The following is a 15,188-nucleotide window of genomic DNA, read 5'->3' on the forward strand; positions in this document are numbered from 1 at the left end:
TGAATAAAGAATGTATATATTCATACATTGGCTGAAATTACATAAGAAAAACAATTAAAGAAAAACAATTAAAGTAAAATAACTCAGCTAATTAGTGGAAAAGCTAACTCACAATAGGCTATTGATGACATTCTATTATCAAAGAACTGCAGGAATTTGAGAGCATGGTAAACTTTGCAAGAAAATATATTCCAAATTTCATATTAAAAATTATATAATGTCAAATTACTGTTGAATAAACAAAGTTCTTGGAATTGGAATTTTCAGCATCACAAATGATTTCTTTTTTTAAAAAAAAATCTTCAATACCACAAAGTCAGTCAAAATAACTAGATCTAGGCTACAAAATTCTGGAAGACCACCTAGAATTTTATGTATAGCTCTGCTGTCTTTTAATAGTCATCCAGATCTGGTAGCCTGAACAACAGCAACAGCAACAACAACAACAACAACAACACACCTCAGCATACTGCACCAGGACACTGAGTATTAGAGGCCAATAGCCTGTGATTTTCTGTGCTAACATAGAGAACCAAAATGTGCAAATTTATTTGTTAATGGTCAGAGATTTGTGGCAGGAATTGATATTGTCCTCTGGTTATTATGAAAAGAAAGTGGTAGCTAGACTTCCTTGCTTACAAAGAATATTATTTTTAATTGCAAAATGACTATTAAATTAAAATGACTATGACGATTTTAATTTCATTGTCAGCCTGAATGTAAGTTAATGGAGAAGTTCTTCTCCTCTCCCCTCCCCCACCCCATCCCAGCACTGACAGATAGGAGGTAAATGAGAAGAAAGAAAAAAATTCCCTTGTAATGAGTTATGTCTTTGCCTATAAGAAATCTAAAATGGTAATATTATGCAAAAGTGCTGACAATATTGCCTAGGTAGGGAAATGTAGCACAATCAGGGAAAGATAAAGGGAAGGATTCAGACTATTCAGTATTAAATAGTACTGGAAAGCAATTATTTCTTTATTTGATTTATATTATATATTTTCTGGTTCTGATGAGTATTCAGAGTGGCTAACAAAATTTAAAAAACAAAAATAGAATGTACCATATATAGTTAAAACATACAACATTTATACTACAATTGATGCTAAGATCTTCCAGTCATTAAAAGCCTGGGGAAAGAGATAAGCCTTTATAGGTTTTCTAAAAAGAGAGAGAGTCAGAACCAAATGCAGCTTCTCCAGCAGAGGATTTGAAAGCCTGGATACAATGCAGAAGAAGAATTTGTCCTACGTGCCAGAAAGATGAGCCTATGATAGCAGTGGCATCCTCAAGATAAAAAGGCTTATCTTGATAATTTTATCAACTGGGCAGGTTTATTTGTTTATTTGTTTGATTTTTATCCTGCCTTTATTATTTTTATAAATAACTCAAGGCGGCGAACATACCTAATACTCCTTCCTCCTACTTTCCCCACAACAACAACCCTGTAAGGTGAGTTGGGCTGAGAGAGAGTGGTGGCCAATCCCATGCCCATGTGGAGTCAAGTCTTGAGGAAATCTGAAAGCTGGCCCAAGGTCACCCAGCTGGCTTTCATGCCCAAGGTGGGACTAGAACTCACAGATTCTTGGTTTCTAGCCCATTGCCTTAACCACTAGGCCAAACTGGCTGTGAGAGGGTGTTTAGGACTTTTTGAAGGGCTTACAGATATGGGGGAGCCTATTTTTTTCCTACAAGTTTGGTAGTGTGGGAATGCAGATTGATAGTCTTGTCATGGACTTACCCGTATCTTACTCAGGACCTGGTTAGGGGAGCCCCTTCTGCTACAAAAGTTGTGAACTAGAAATCAGGGTCAGCTTGAGAACAACTTGAAACTGAAAGGTTTTCAGCTTATTTTCAGGACTTGTGAATCCCCATGTAGTCTCAGCCATTCTGCCTAATTTCTAGAAGAGATCACTAACACTTGGCTGACCACAGCCATCAAATCCAGGGACACCCTTAAAGATCATCTGGATATTCAGATAAGTTGCAAGAGGTAAAACAGAGGCTATGGAGGCTTGAGCATTGCTGGAGACACAGTCACTCCTCTGCTGATCATGATAGATTTATAGCATTTTGCTTGGAATATTGTAGGGCCATTATAGGACAAATAATGTTTTCCTCTCTCCACATACTGACAAAGAACTATCCAGGGGGCCTGTGCAGTCTTATAAATCCAGACAGATATCCAAGCAACGCTATCCATTCATCACTATGAAGTATTTGCCACTTTCTTTGCTGCTAAGATGAGTCAGATTTGAGCTTGCCTCCAGCTTTTATTACAGAATCTGTAAAGAACCACACATTCATCCATGGAAAACTCCAGAACAGGACCTTCTCTGGATTGTTTCAGGCAATTCTCACTGGCAGAACTGGCAGTAGTTCTGAGGCATCTTGCAGGTTAGAGCCTTGTCCATCTTGCCTATTTCAACCCAGCTGGCAGGCCCACTCACGAGGAAGTTGGTGAATGCCTTCTTTAAGGTTTGAACATAGTTAACATGTGGTCCCTGCTCAAGAAACAGAGCCTCTTGATTCTTCTGTTCCCTTGAATTACTGGCCAGTCTCTAATCTTTTAATTTTAGAGAAGTTAACCGAGAAGGTAGTGCTTGGGTAGTTTCTCTCTGGTTCGTTTTGTTTTTTAAATCAATAGCAATCTGGCTTTAGACCTGGATACAGTATGGCACTCTCTCACATCTGTCTGTGTTGAATTTCTGTTAGTGATGGACAAAGGCCATCTGTCTGTCCTGCTGCTGTCAGATCCATAGGCTGATATTTGCTATTCTGGTGAAGAGTTACTGGTGAAGAGACTGAGCTGAATAACCTGGTTTCAGTCCTACCTGGAAGATTGTATTCAGTAATGATGAGCATGTTTTCCTCGATTTCTGTGCCCTGCCTCTGGGGTGTTCCACAAGGTTCCGTCCTCTCACCTTTCATATTTAAAAAACACATGCAGGCATTGGGAGACCTTATTAAATCTTATGAGCTACAGTGTCATATGTATGCTGCTGATGAACAATTTTGTATTTCAGCAGATTCAGATTTGTATGGGGGCTGTATCCATGTTGTCTCATTCCTTCTTGACATTTGCACATGGTATAGGCAGAGGGGAGCATCAGGAGGATATTGGTGTGTCATTCTCAGGAACTCAGTTTAGGATTGGCTGCATGTAGACCAAGTTACAGTAGTCAGGGCAGGATTTAACCAAGGTATGGATAACCATCACCAAGTCCAACTTCAGCAGGTACACCAGGCATAATTGCGCACACATGTTCCTTGCCACTTGTGGGTAAAATAATAGCTAGGGATCAAAGAATACTACTAGATCACAATCTACGGTATTCACTCAGGAAAAGTGTAACTCTATCCAAAACATTTCAGTTCCTAAGTCCACATTACTACACACCAACATTGTTTAATCCATATTTGGATTAAATTTCAGCTTTTTCTGTTTCATCCACCCCAGACTGTACTACGTGATTTTTTTTCTCACCCTGTAGTAAGCCTGAAATAGATTTTCAAATATAAAATGCAGTGGCATAGTGTATAGCTATAATAAAGAGAGTATCACTTCAAAGCATTATTATTCTAATTTTTTATATTTATATTTGTATTTATATTTTTTGTATTTGCATTTATATTTTATGGTTACTGTTTTAATTGATCACTTTTATCGTAAGCCGCCCAGAGTCCCTCTTGTGGGGGGAGAAGGGCGGTGACAAAATTTGAAAAATAAATAGTTAAATAAATAATGCTTCCCAATTATCATAGCATAATATACTGTACCTAGTATTCACATAGCTGGAGTTTCATAGTGGAATTTTCAACTCACAGGACACAAGGTCAGCAGAGATGGGTACCTTTCTTCTGTAAATTTTACTATTTTTTTCTCATATTTGGGCAGAAAGGAGTAACAGATAATGATATTTATGTATGAAAGAGGGCAAAAGATCACAAGCACATTAAAGGAAACATTTCTGATGATCCTTCATTATTTAAAGTTAGAACATGTACTCTTAAGTTCACATGAAGCTTTCTTTTTGAAAACAAATTTGATTGAAATCAACCTTATTTTAGGATTGAAGCACAAATAACTGAATGAATGTTTCATGTAATTGAGAACATGAATTCCTTCAGGGAGATTTAGTCCCACAGGAAATAAATGACCTCCTTTGCATTTTCTTATTCATTTGCTCTCAGGATGTCTTCTGGGTGGAGAGAGATGCTCCTTTAGATAGAAATATCACAATATAAATTAGATTATTCATCTAGGTTTTCTTTTCATGGTTGTTATATCTGAAGTAAAAGGTCTTTCTAGCATTGAAATTTGTTTCACAATACTATAAATAAGCTTTTAAAATCCCCTGCCTAATCAAGGAAGAAAATTAAAGCCATATCATAGAATGTATAATAGAATCTTTATTTTTTCTCTAGCTCTTGGAAAGTTACATAACAACCGTGCTTTAATTAAGACACTATTTGTAGACATTTAAAATGCATTTTAATTTATAAATATTGTACATTTGGTCCATAGAACATTGCAATTTTTTTAAATTATACTGTACTCTATCTCTTTTAAAACAGGTTCTATATATATTTTAGAATGTGTATATATTACATATATTTTTTATATAGAGATAAATTTGCTTGGTGTTTAGAGAATAATTTATTATTGCAAAAGCATATATGGTCATATATTCTTTCTTTTTAAAAGGGTAAATACTACAAAAAGATACAGTTATTCACAGTTTACACACAGTAGTTCTACCACACTATTTTTGTGCTATATATAAGTTTGTGCAGAATTTTGCTAGAGCAAATCTGTCAAACATCTGTTATAAGTGTTATACAATCAAACACTGAATACTTCATTTTTCTTAGAACAACATGGGACCTGATTACATAAACAATAAAGAGAAAGACTGAATTTGTAATGTATGTGAAACATGTAAAATATGACATTTTCTTTTTCTTCTAAACCCTGAAAATCTACAATATTTGGATTTGAGACTTCACCTATAGACATTTAGTTTCCTATAGATTTCTTGATAATTTACAGTTGATCTACTGTATGAAACAATTTAGAACCTACTAAACAATACTTTTAATAAGTTTTTATTATTAGATTGAAATATGTGTGCGTGTGTATATATATATATATATTTATATGTATGTATATTTGCTACAATAATGTGCTTGACATTCTGAGAATAATACCTTATTGCAAGAACATATGTTTGTCACCTTCAGACAAAAACAACAAAAAAACCAACTTTCACAGTTAACATGTTGTTCACATAGTATTTCTACATAAAATGTATGCTATCTAACACTGTATGTTGCACAAGATTTTGCTGAAAAGCATGTTTCATTGCACAGTTCTATCACAGTCATTGAAAACCATTTTCCTATGATCCTCACTGTCTATTCCATAGCTGCCAAACAAGAATTGTTATTGCGGTCTCTCAGAGCTTTGCAATTTTCTACATTGGAAGAAATCTCTTAAACTCCTGTGGAAAATGCATGCTAGAGCCCACCAAGACTTTTTCATCAGGTCTTCATTATTACTGTGAAAAACACATACATAAAATAAGCAACAAAAAAATAAAATTCTGTCTTCAAAGTGCTTTACAATTTTCTTCCTAGCAAAAACTTTCATTATAGATAGATCTCCAACAAACCAGCTAGAGAAGTGCTAAGTTTAAAGCCCTAAATTATATTCTATGGGAAGTATTTTGATATATAAGCTATTGGTTTGGTTCTTTTCTGTGTATATGTTGCACTTACCAGTGGTACAACTTTATAACATAAAGTGAAGTAAAACCTGGCTTAAATGATAGTTAATGTATACAGTTTATATAGGACCAACCTTTGAGAGGGACTCATCACAGTTTGAAATAAGTATGTCATCATATTGCCACTTTTGTTTTTTTTGTTTTGTTTTTTAAAAAATCCAGTACTTTGAAAGATGCTCATAGTGAAAATATTCTGATAGTTATATTACTACAAAATAACATAATATCTTAAATGCCAGAGGCCCAAAAGATAATACTAGATAGTGGAAGTATTGCCTGTGGCAGTTGTATAAGAATGATTAATATATAGCTCTACGTAAGGAGAAAATTAGAAAAACCAACTCAGGAATGAAGTTGGTTAATATTTTTAGGGCAGTATTTTCACTGGAAATTTCTTTCATAAAAATACTTTGCTGGTGAATATAAAACAGCTTTCCAATTTAACTGTTCTAAGAAATAACAGCTTGGGAATCAAACAGTAAGAAATTTATTAATAAAAACTAGCACAAAAATTCAAATTGTTGCACTAAAAGATAAAGATTAAAAATGGCCTACATGTGTGTTTGTGTGTGTGTGTTTTAATAAATTCCAGATACTCCACACTTACTGAGAGAGAATAAAAATATTAACAGTCTATGGATTGCCAGAAAACACAAAACATTGTTAACAACTAAGCCCATAAAATGGTTTGATCATACCACATTGCTTCCTATATAGTGGTGATGGTCTTTTGTGCCACTAGAGGTAGGTTATTTTATTCTCAGACATAAATTTGTGGTAATATTCAACCATGTTCTTTTTGTGTGTATATATAGATAATTGCCCCCAGAGGAAGTTTTGTATCACTTCAAAGACTGATTTTATATATATGCTTCTTTGTTTGCAGAATTACTCTGTTGGGCTTGTTCTGGTCCATTTTCAGGATGAGTAATGTCTTCACTTGGCTGAATCATTACTTGGATACGCTAACAAATACAAAGAGAGAAAGAGAAATGCAGTAACATCATTATTCATTAATGGAATGTTTTCGGTTTAAATTTCATTTATACGATTTTGCTTTCTTCCTCAGGCAGATGGATAGAGCAACGGAAATACTTCCGCAGAAACTTGCGGTAGATACCCCTAGAGTTCCTTTGAGGCAGTGTTTCTCAACCTTGGCAGCTTGAAGATATGTGGACTTCAACATGGCTGGCTGGGGAATTCTGGGAGTTGAAGTCCACACATCTTCAAGCTGCCAAGTAAAATCAGAAGTGTTTCCAGAGCAGAAACTCATCCATTTCTCAAGACTTTACAATACAGAATTAAATATGATCAGAATAATTGTTGAATTTTATAAACTAATATTTAGAGTGGTATTTAGAGGTGAATATTGATTATGTCTATTTTCCCCCCACTTTCAAATACATTTGTCTACATATCTCTGGCAAGTTGCAAAAACAAAAAGCCTCTAAAAATGTGAACAAATGCCTCTGGTGTTGCAGCTATATTGCTGACCGTCAAAATCAGCAGAACAGTGCCAGGGGATGATCAATGTCTTTTTACATGAAGGAGGTGGTGATGGAGGAAGCTTTTCTTCAGAAAGTGCATCCTGGACTCTAAATTTTTGGAAAACTAGCACCCTGTGCAAATATCGTTTTCTTGGGCAAGGTGCTAGAAAGGGTGTTAGCCAATCAGCTACAAGCAGGCTTGGAAGAAAGCAGTTATCCAGATCTGTTTCAGTCTGGCTATGCACAAGTATTTAGCATGGAGACAGCCTTGATTGGTCTGATTGATGATGTTAACGTGAGATAAATGCAAAGCAGTATAATATTGATTCTCCTGGACTTCTTGGAACCTTGGAGATGTCTTATGATTTGCTGGAGCAGTTCAGTGAGATGGGAATTTGAGGAACTGGATTATGGTGGCTCTATTCCTACCTATAGGATTGCCATCAGACAGTGGCAGTGAGAGATTTCTTAACAGTCTTCTTTCCCCCCTGCTCTTCACTATCTAGATAAAGCCATCTAGATAATCAGTTTGCAGAGGACATTCAAATGTACTGTACCTATCCTATCACTTTGAATCAGAAAAGGCTGCATAGATTTTTGACAGTCGCCATGAGGTTTTGATGGACTAGATAAGAGATAAGGAATGTAAAGATGTAAGATTCCTAGAAAATGATGAAATGGTGCCATAATCAGCTGGAAGGTATCCCAAGGAATGAAGAGGGAAAGGATGCAAGACTAAGTTAAATGAAGTTGGGGCAAAATAGTCAACTGCAGTCTGCTTATGACCGTAAAATGGCAACACAGTTTTAGTTTTAAAAAAGTTGCATGTAAATCAATTTAAGCATGATCACTTTCGGAAGTCAACTGCCAAGGAAAGGAACTGGATGAACACCTACAGTCATAGTATATTGCAACATACTTTGAGTTCCGTTATGCCTGTTTTCAGTTTATTTTGGAAAAAGTCCTCAACTGGAATGTGCTCAGGAAGGACTAAAAACTGCTGAAAATACGTATCCTACTATTATTTTACAGTTCAACAAAGTTACATTGAGAGAAAAGGCTGAGCTAAATATATTGTAACAGATATACTATATTTTGATATTGTGATTCAAAATGTTAGTGCCTCTAAATCCAGAAACTTGAGGCATCGCATGAAAGACAGCTTACCTGTTTTAAGGAGCCTTTTAAAGTAAGGAACATGTATGCCATATAGCCTGGAATCAGCACCATAGAAGAGAGCGCCATAAACCAGCCAACACCTTGGCCCCATTTGGGGAACACATAATTGCCCATAGTGAGAGGAGTCATCTGCACAGCGCTGAAGATAAATACACCCTGCAAAATGTTTCAAAAGATTAATTAGGATGCAAACTGTATTTAGAATTTAGAGATAATGCTGGCTCATGTATGACTGCATTATGTCTGAAACAGTTAAGTGGTAAGAATTGGACACATTCACACCAATTTCTCTGTTTATTCTAAACACCCAATCAATCAGAGGAATCAAGGGAAAGGAAAAAAGAAAAAAGAAAGGAAGAATTTACCAGTGTGATGGCAGAAAAAAAACATAATAGGAGGAGGAAAGTTAGGTTTGCAGACCCTAATGTGCCTGTGGTTATGGTACAATAACAATGAAACATTTGGAGACGATGCTTTGGGAAATTAATGTCATTTTACCACAGGAAATTCAGTTACCCTCATTAGCTTTACTACATTTATTTATAGATCAAAATGCTTTACTGAAAGTTAACATGTGACTAGAGCATATATTAATTGCATCAGTGTTGACATTTGCTAAATATTGAAAACATTTGCATATTGGAAAGAAAACATTTGGACCATTGTGCTAATTGAACAGCTAACATATAACTGAGTAAAGGTTTAATTAGCAGTGGTAATTTCTTCGCTGAACAGTATTATTATATTTTTTATATCAATAAACAGCTTTCTTTCCTATTCAGTTTATATGCTGAAATTTGGAGTAGTTCAGATCTGAGTATTATTGGTTAATATTTTTGGATCGTGAGAGTGAATAAATTTATTTTTCTTGCTTATTTATTTAGTTTGTGATGTTTCAGAAGTTGAGGTGAAATACTGACAAAGATGATTGGTGTTATCAATTATTAATTTTGGATATATTTTCTTTTAATTTATTTAAAATCTTAAATATAGTATAACAAAATTCTGCTATGCTCATGAATATTGGAATCTGTGCTAAGAAGTAACAATGGCCACAAATCAATTTTCCCCCCTTTGCATAATTAGGGGATGAGATTAACTCTTCCTCTACATTTATATTAGATATATGGATGGTGGATGAGTCAATACTCATCTGTGCAAGAAAAGAATATCTAAGTGTCATCTTCTCTCTGTTGAATACATGATTATTTCCCAATAGCTGTAAACATTAATCACTCAATCATGAAGTATGATGCCTTATTTTAGGAAGGATATGTACTTGAATCCTTCTTCAGTTAATTTATTTTGAATATGAACGTTCTATAAGTTACAGTGCAAAAAGTTATAGAAGGAGGTTCATTTAAAACTATACTTTTGCATAACGCTAAGGTAAATTATTAGCTTTCATATGATAAAGCAATTATTTTATTTCTTACTGCCACAACAATTGGAGTAAAGAAAGACCAACAGAGCTTCCACCAGATGCAGGGCCTGTATCCAACCATCTCTTGGATATTGTCATAAAAACGGTTTACACCTAAATAAATAAATAAATAAACAACGGTTAGTTGTCTTGAATAATGAATGCGTTTGATAAGGGGTGTACATATCTGTGCATGGGTCTGATACATCATAGGAACTTTACAGCAACTTTTATAGAAGCAGTGACTTCGATGTAATTCATAGAGTAAGCTAAATGTTTACCCAGGAGATATCTGAGCACCTTTCAGCAAGATTTTGCTGAAAAGAACATGATTGAAGGAGAGATGGATTTTAAACTGGTGAAATGGAAGACCCACGTGCCTTGTAGAGAGGCAAGAAGTGAAGAGTGGCAGTCCAAATAATATCCAATATATTGCTAATTTTTCTTACAGCAGATAGTAGGTTGAGCAACAATTTGTGTCCAGCATTCTAGAAACAGAGTTCCTCACAGGCAGTAGCATTAGGAATTGCTATCCAGGCTAAGGTCTTTCTGTAAATACAATGCTGTCTGGAGAGAACATAACTAAGATCAAATGCAAGCCAATCTCTAAATAAAATAGTGCTTCTGGTATGTATCTAAGATACATTTATACCACAAAATCAGAGAAATCAACAAAAGCAGCATTAATTTATGAAGTTTGCTTAAGTCTTTATGGAGTTGCCCTGAAAATAGTGGTTTAAAAAAAAACTTTGCACTATTTGTGAATTTTCTGCATCTGACAGACAGTAATAACTATCTGGGCTATAATTCTGTCACTTTAGCTACAGTCCTTTGACAAAGTTAACCTGCATCAATTGGATCTGAGTAATTGAAATGGTGTCCTCCTAGACCACCTGCAGGAGTTGGGGATTGGGGGCACTTTGTTGCAGTGGTTCCATTCCTTCCTCAGTAGGTGGCGGTGGGGAAAAAGAAAGCACCCCAATAGCTACTTCTTTGCAGGATGCTACGGGGTTGGTCCTCTCCCCTCTCCTATTTACATTAAGCTACTGGGAGAGGTCATCTGGTAGTGTGGAGTTCAGTACCATCAATATGCTGATGCCATCCAGCTTTACATCACCACCTCAGGCCAGCCTGTCCTGGCACCTGCAGGTTGTGAGGGTCTGGATGGGATGGGATGGGAAAGGACAGGCTTAAACTGAATCCTAGGAAGATGGAATTGCTACTTGTCCATCAGGGGTCTGCTCCTGTGGCGTCTCTTGTTAGATTTATGGAGTATTATCCTGAAAGATGCACTATACATATTTCCATGCATTGGGCAGGAAATAGTACTGCTGTGTTTGAGGCTGAACAGAATTAAAATCAACAATTGCAATAGACCAGAACTGCCTTTCAGACTCAGGTGTTCCACTGAACCGACTTAAGGCCAGACAGTTTCTCCCTCACAATGTAGGCTACTTTATAGGATTGTTTGAAGGATAAAATGAATGGAAAACCCTTATGAGCTGACTTGAACTCTCATCAAAAAAGATGTTAAACATCACATACCGTAACACCAGGATATGGAGATACACTCAAAGAACACAAGAAATAAAAGACTCATTCCACTTGCTGAGTAATAGTCAAAAAGCTTGAACACATAGAGCCCGCCCTGCAATGGGAAAGAAAGATACATTCAGTTCATCATACTGATTTCTGAAATGTCCACTTCTGTTCTGTTTATGCTTTAAGCTTACTTTTTCACTGAATTTCTGTTTATGTTATTTTGTAATATGGGCTACAAGAATTCATTTATTATTTATAGAGAGATTATACATTTCCCAACTATATAACTTCATCAATATGTTGCTTAATGCTTTAAATGTGTACTCCCCCCACCCCCAAATTCTTGATTCTGGCTTTAATATAAATAAGTAGGTAGACACTATCTACGAAAACAATGTGAATATGGTTTTACTTGTACATTCAATATTTTAAAAGAAATACTTAGCTTTAGATTATGTAACAAACCACGATCGATTGACATTCTATACTATTCTTGAACTAAGCAAAGAGAGAATAATAACAAGGCCTTTATGTGATTCTCCTAGCTGAGGTTATTGGCTAATAATGGAATGACATTTTTGCTGCAGTCCTGCTCCTAGGAATAAGTCCCACTGTAGTTACAGGTAGTCTTCATTTAACGACCACTATAGGGACTGGAAAATTGGTTGTTATGAGGTATGGTCATTAAGTGAGTCACCAAGTGACCAGGCCCAATTTTATGACCATTTTACTATGGTCGTTAAGCAAATCACAGATTGTTAAGTGAATCCAGCTTCCCCAATGGAATTTTTTTGCTGGAAACCAGCAAAAAAGATCGCAAATGGTGATCATACAGTATGACCACAGGACAGTACAATTGGTTATAAATGCAAACCAGCTGCCAAGTGCCTGAATTGCAATCACGTGACTGTGGGGGTGGTGCAACAGTTTGCGACGGTCATAAATGTGACTACAGGTTGTAAAGCATTTTTTCCAAGGCCATCATAACTTTGGACCATTGTTAAAGTGTCATTAAGCAAGGACTACCTGTAATAGGATTCCCTTTGGGAAACATAGGTGTTATGGATATCACTGGTGAGGAAGGACGGGGCCCGTTCCGGGAGAAAAATGCACATGCAGTGTAGAAAGCCTTGGGCACCCGGCCAAGAGGATCAGACAGGACCCGCCTTAGAGTTTCTGGAGTTTTCCCCTTACAGTTTGCTAGTTCTGCTTAGTTTTGGCAAGATTCTGTTATAGGGCAGAAACAGTAAAGACTAGAGCTTCATTCCTGACTCAGCCTGCTTTCATCGCCTCATTCCTGACAATAGGATGGAGTAAAACATACTTCAGATATAAATTTTGTAACCAACTACACTTGGTGCTAATCTCAAATTCTTTAGTTGATATGAAAAGCTGAAATCACCAGAAGACCTCTGGACTGTGAGGAAACAGCTTTGCATGCTTCAAGGACTTTTCTGTAGTTCTAAGGAGCTAGAATTGCAAATTCTTCCTTATTTTACCTGCATCTCAACTACTCTTCTGTTTGGTCCTGATTTCTGTTGTAAAGATTGTCTAAAAATCATAGATGAAACTCTTAATTCTTCAGTGTAGGAGAAAATGCAATTATATCAAATTTGTGACAGATAAGCCCTAATATATGACTTACCTGAGTAATATTAGACAGTCCTATCAGGTATGACACAATGCACACAATAGCAATGAAAATTTCTCTTCGAGTGCGTAACAGTTTTGGAAATTCATCCACTAGTGCTGTTATGAATCCTTCAACAGTACAGAACTAAAATGGAAGTAGAAGTTACACACAAATCAAACCAAAAATATTAGATTCAGGAATAAAAACATTCACCTTTACTTTTTTTTTTTCTGGTTGGGATGACATAAAAAATAGCTTTTCAGTGGTGCAGACTGCTAATTTTGTAGAGCTGCAACTGATCAATGTACTTGTTTTTCCCATATATTGATAAAATAAATGTTTGACTATTTCAAAAGTAACGGTATAACTTTTTCATCCTGATCCTAAGAACATTCTTAAAACATTAGAAGTTTATTTATGTGACAAGTTTTATAAATACATTAAAATGTGGCTGGAAGGAAAAAAAAATAAGGGTATAACCTAACCTGGGAAAATGTGGCACATGCTTTATTTCTGTTGGAAATGTCTCTTGGCATTTGATTGGCAGTGCAATGTTTTTTATTCTTAGTTTTTATTGGTTTTTAATGAAAGTTTTAAATTTTGCAATATTTGGCAAAGCAGATTCTCCATGGAGAATTCTGGTTAGCAAGAAGTGAAATTTTGGAAGTGGAAACAGACATTTATTTTTATCTATTTAAACTTTGGCTATTTAAACTTTGATTAAGCAATCATGGTACTTTTCAGCCAGGAGCCACTGTGCTTGGAAGCTTTTTCTGTTTACTGGTCATCCACACAGACTACTCTGCTTTGCAGTTATTCAGTGTTTTGGACAATCTCTGATCCTTTGCACTGGCACAGCTGAATTTAGAGCATTCAGAAAAGGAAGCCCAAATTACTGCCTTAGGGTTAAAAACAGCTGAGAATGAGAAATACTTGGGACAAGGTGTTGAGAAGGCCGGCTAACAGATTTCATAATCAACCGTGTAGGTGAAAACTGTCTTAATCCTCCAATCAGTTTCACTGTCCAAGTAGAAAAAAAAAAGCCACACTTTTGTGCTTTTACAAGCAGCCTTTATAAGCTAACCTAATTTGAATGCTTCCTGGCAGTTTAACAACTGTACGTGTACAAGCAGTGGATAAGAGAAGGCCAAGAACAAGCAAGCACAGCCACCTACAATGGAATTCCCCCTTTTGTTTCCTATTCCATCTGAACATGCTTTTCATTTGCATTTTCACTGAATTTCAAGGAAGCCAACAGCTGAACTGCTACCATTACTGAGACGTTAAAGATGATGTTTGTTTGCTTGTTTGTTTATTTAAAGCATTTAAGTAGCCACCCAACTCAACCAATGTGACTCTGGACAGCGTACAACAAAATAAACATTAAAACACAAACCAACCAACCAAAAACAAAACAAAACAAAAATCTACAAAGATGACATTCTACTTCAACTATTCCATTATTGGTGAAACATCAGCAAGGAATCTCTCAGGTGCATGCAGCAGAAGTGATTCTGGAAAGAATGTGGTTCCAACTACAAACTTACTGCAGTGGTAGGGATTGCTTACAATCCTGTGAGCTTTGCAAAGAGGTATTAGTTAGAAACCCGTGTAGTGTATCTGTTGAAAATGATTTGGAACTATTGAATTTCTGCTTGTAAAAATGCTATAGTAACAGAAACTGTTTAGAAAACATGGCAATTATGTCAATATAACCATAAGTTTTAAATCCATAGTAGCATATGACGCTCAGCAGTCTTAACAGGTTATGTTGCATAGGGGTATTAACTGCTTAATTTCCAGTGTTCTGAGTTACTGAAGCAGATACGAAAATTGCAATCACTTAATACTCTCTCTGGATATTGAAATGTATTTTGATTTTGGAATATTATAATACAGATGAAGCAACTTGAAAGGTTTAAAAATGCAACAATGAAGCTTATTTAGTTTGGGAAGTATTAGATTACTTTTCTCAATTATTTCAGGAGCCTAAAGCTCCATTCAAATGAAGGACATACTTTATCTAATTAAATTCAATTGAAGGTCCTTTAAATAAATGCTTCTTGTTTTTGAAAATATAACTTGGATTTCATGAAAGAATGAACAAAAATAAGAGCGTTTAATTTATTTTCAGT

General features: G+C 35.7%; 1 protein-coding gene across 1 annotated transcript in view; it reads right to left on the bottom strand.

The window, feature by feature from the left end:
* Window positions 1-4,434: 4,434 nt before the first annotated feature.
* SLC6A1 (solute carrier family 6 member 1) overlaps window positions 4,435-15,188 on the bottom strand; it is a 30,405-nt gene continuing 19,651 nt past the window's right edge. Inside the window, exons 10-14 of the mRNA XM_063291852.1 lie at window positions 13,066-13,197; window positions 11,424-11,526; window positions 9,892-9,992; window positions 8,444-8,611; window positions 4,435-6,754 (exon numbers count right to left, since the gene is read on the bottom strand). Of these exons, the coding sequence (XP_063147922.1) occupies window positions 6,650-6,754; window positions 8,444-8,611; window positions 9,892-9,992; window positions 11,424-11,526; window positions 13,066-13,197 (609 nt within the window). The 3' untranslated portion in view covers window positions 4,435-6,649. The remainder of the gene's footprint in view (window positions 6,755-8,443; window positions 8,612-9,891; window positions 9,993-11,423; window positions 11,527-13,065; window positions 13,198-15,188) is intronic.

Source organism: Candoia aspera, chromosome 2 (assembly GCF_035149785.1).
Source record: "Candoia aspera isolate rCanAsp1 chromosome 2, rCanAsp1.hap2, whole genome shotgun sequence".
Taxonomy (NCBI): domain Eukaryota; kingdom Metazoa; phylum Chordata; class Lepidosauria; order Squamata; family Boidae; genus Candoia; species Candoia aspera.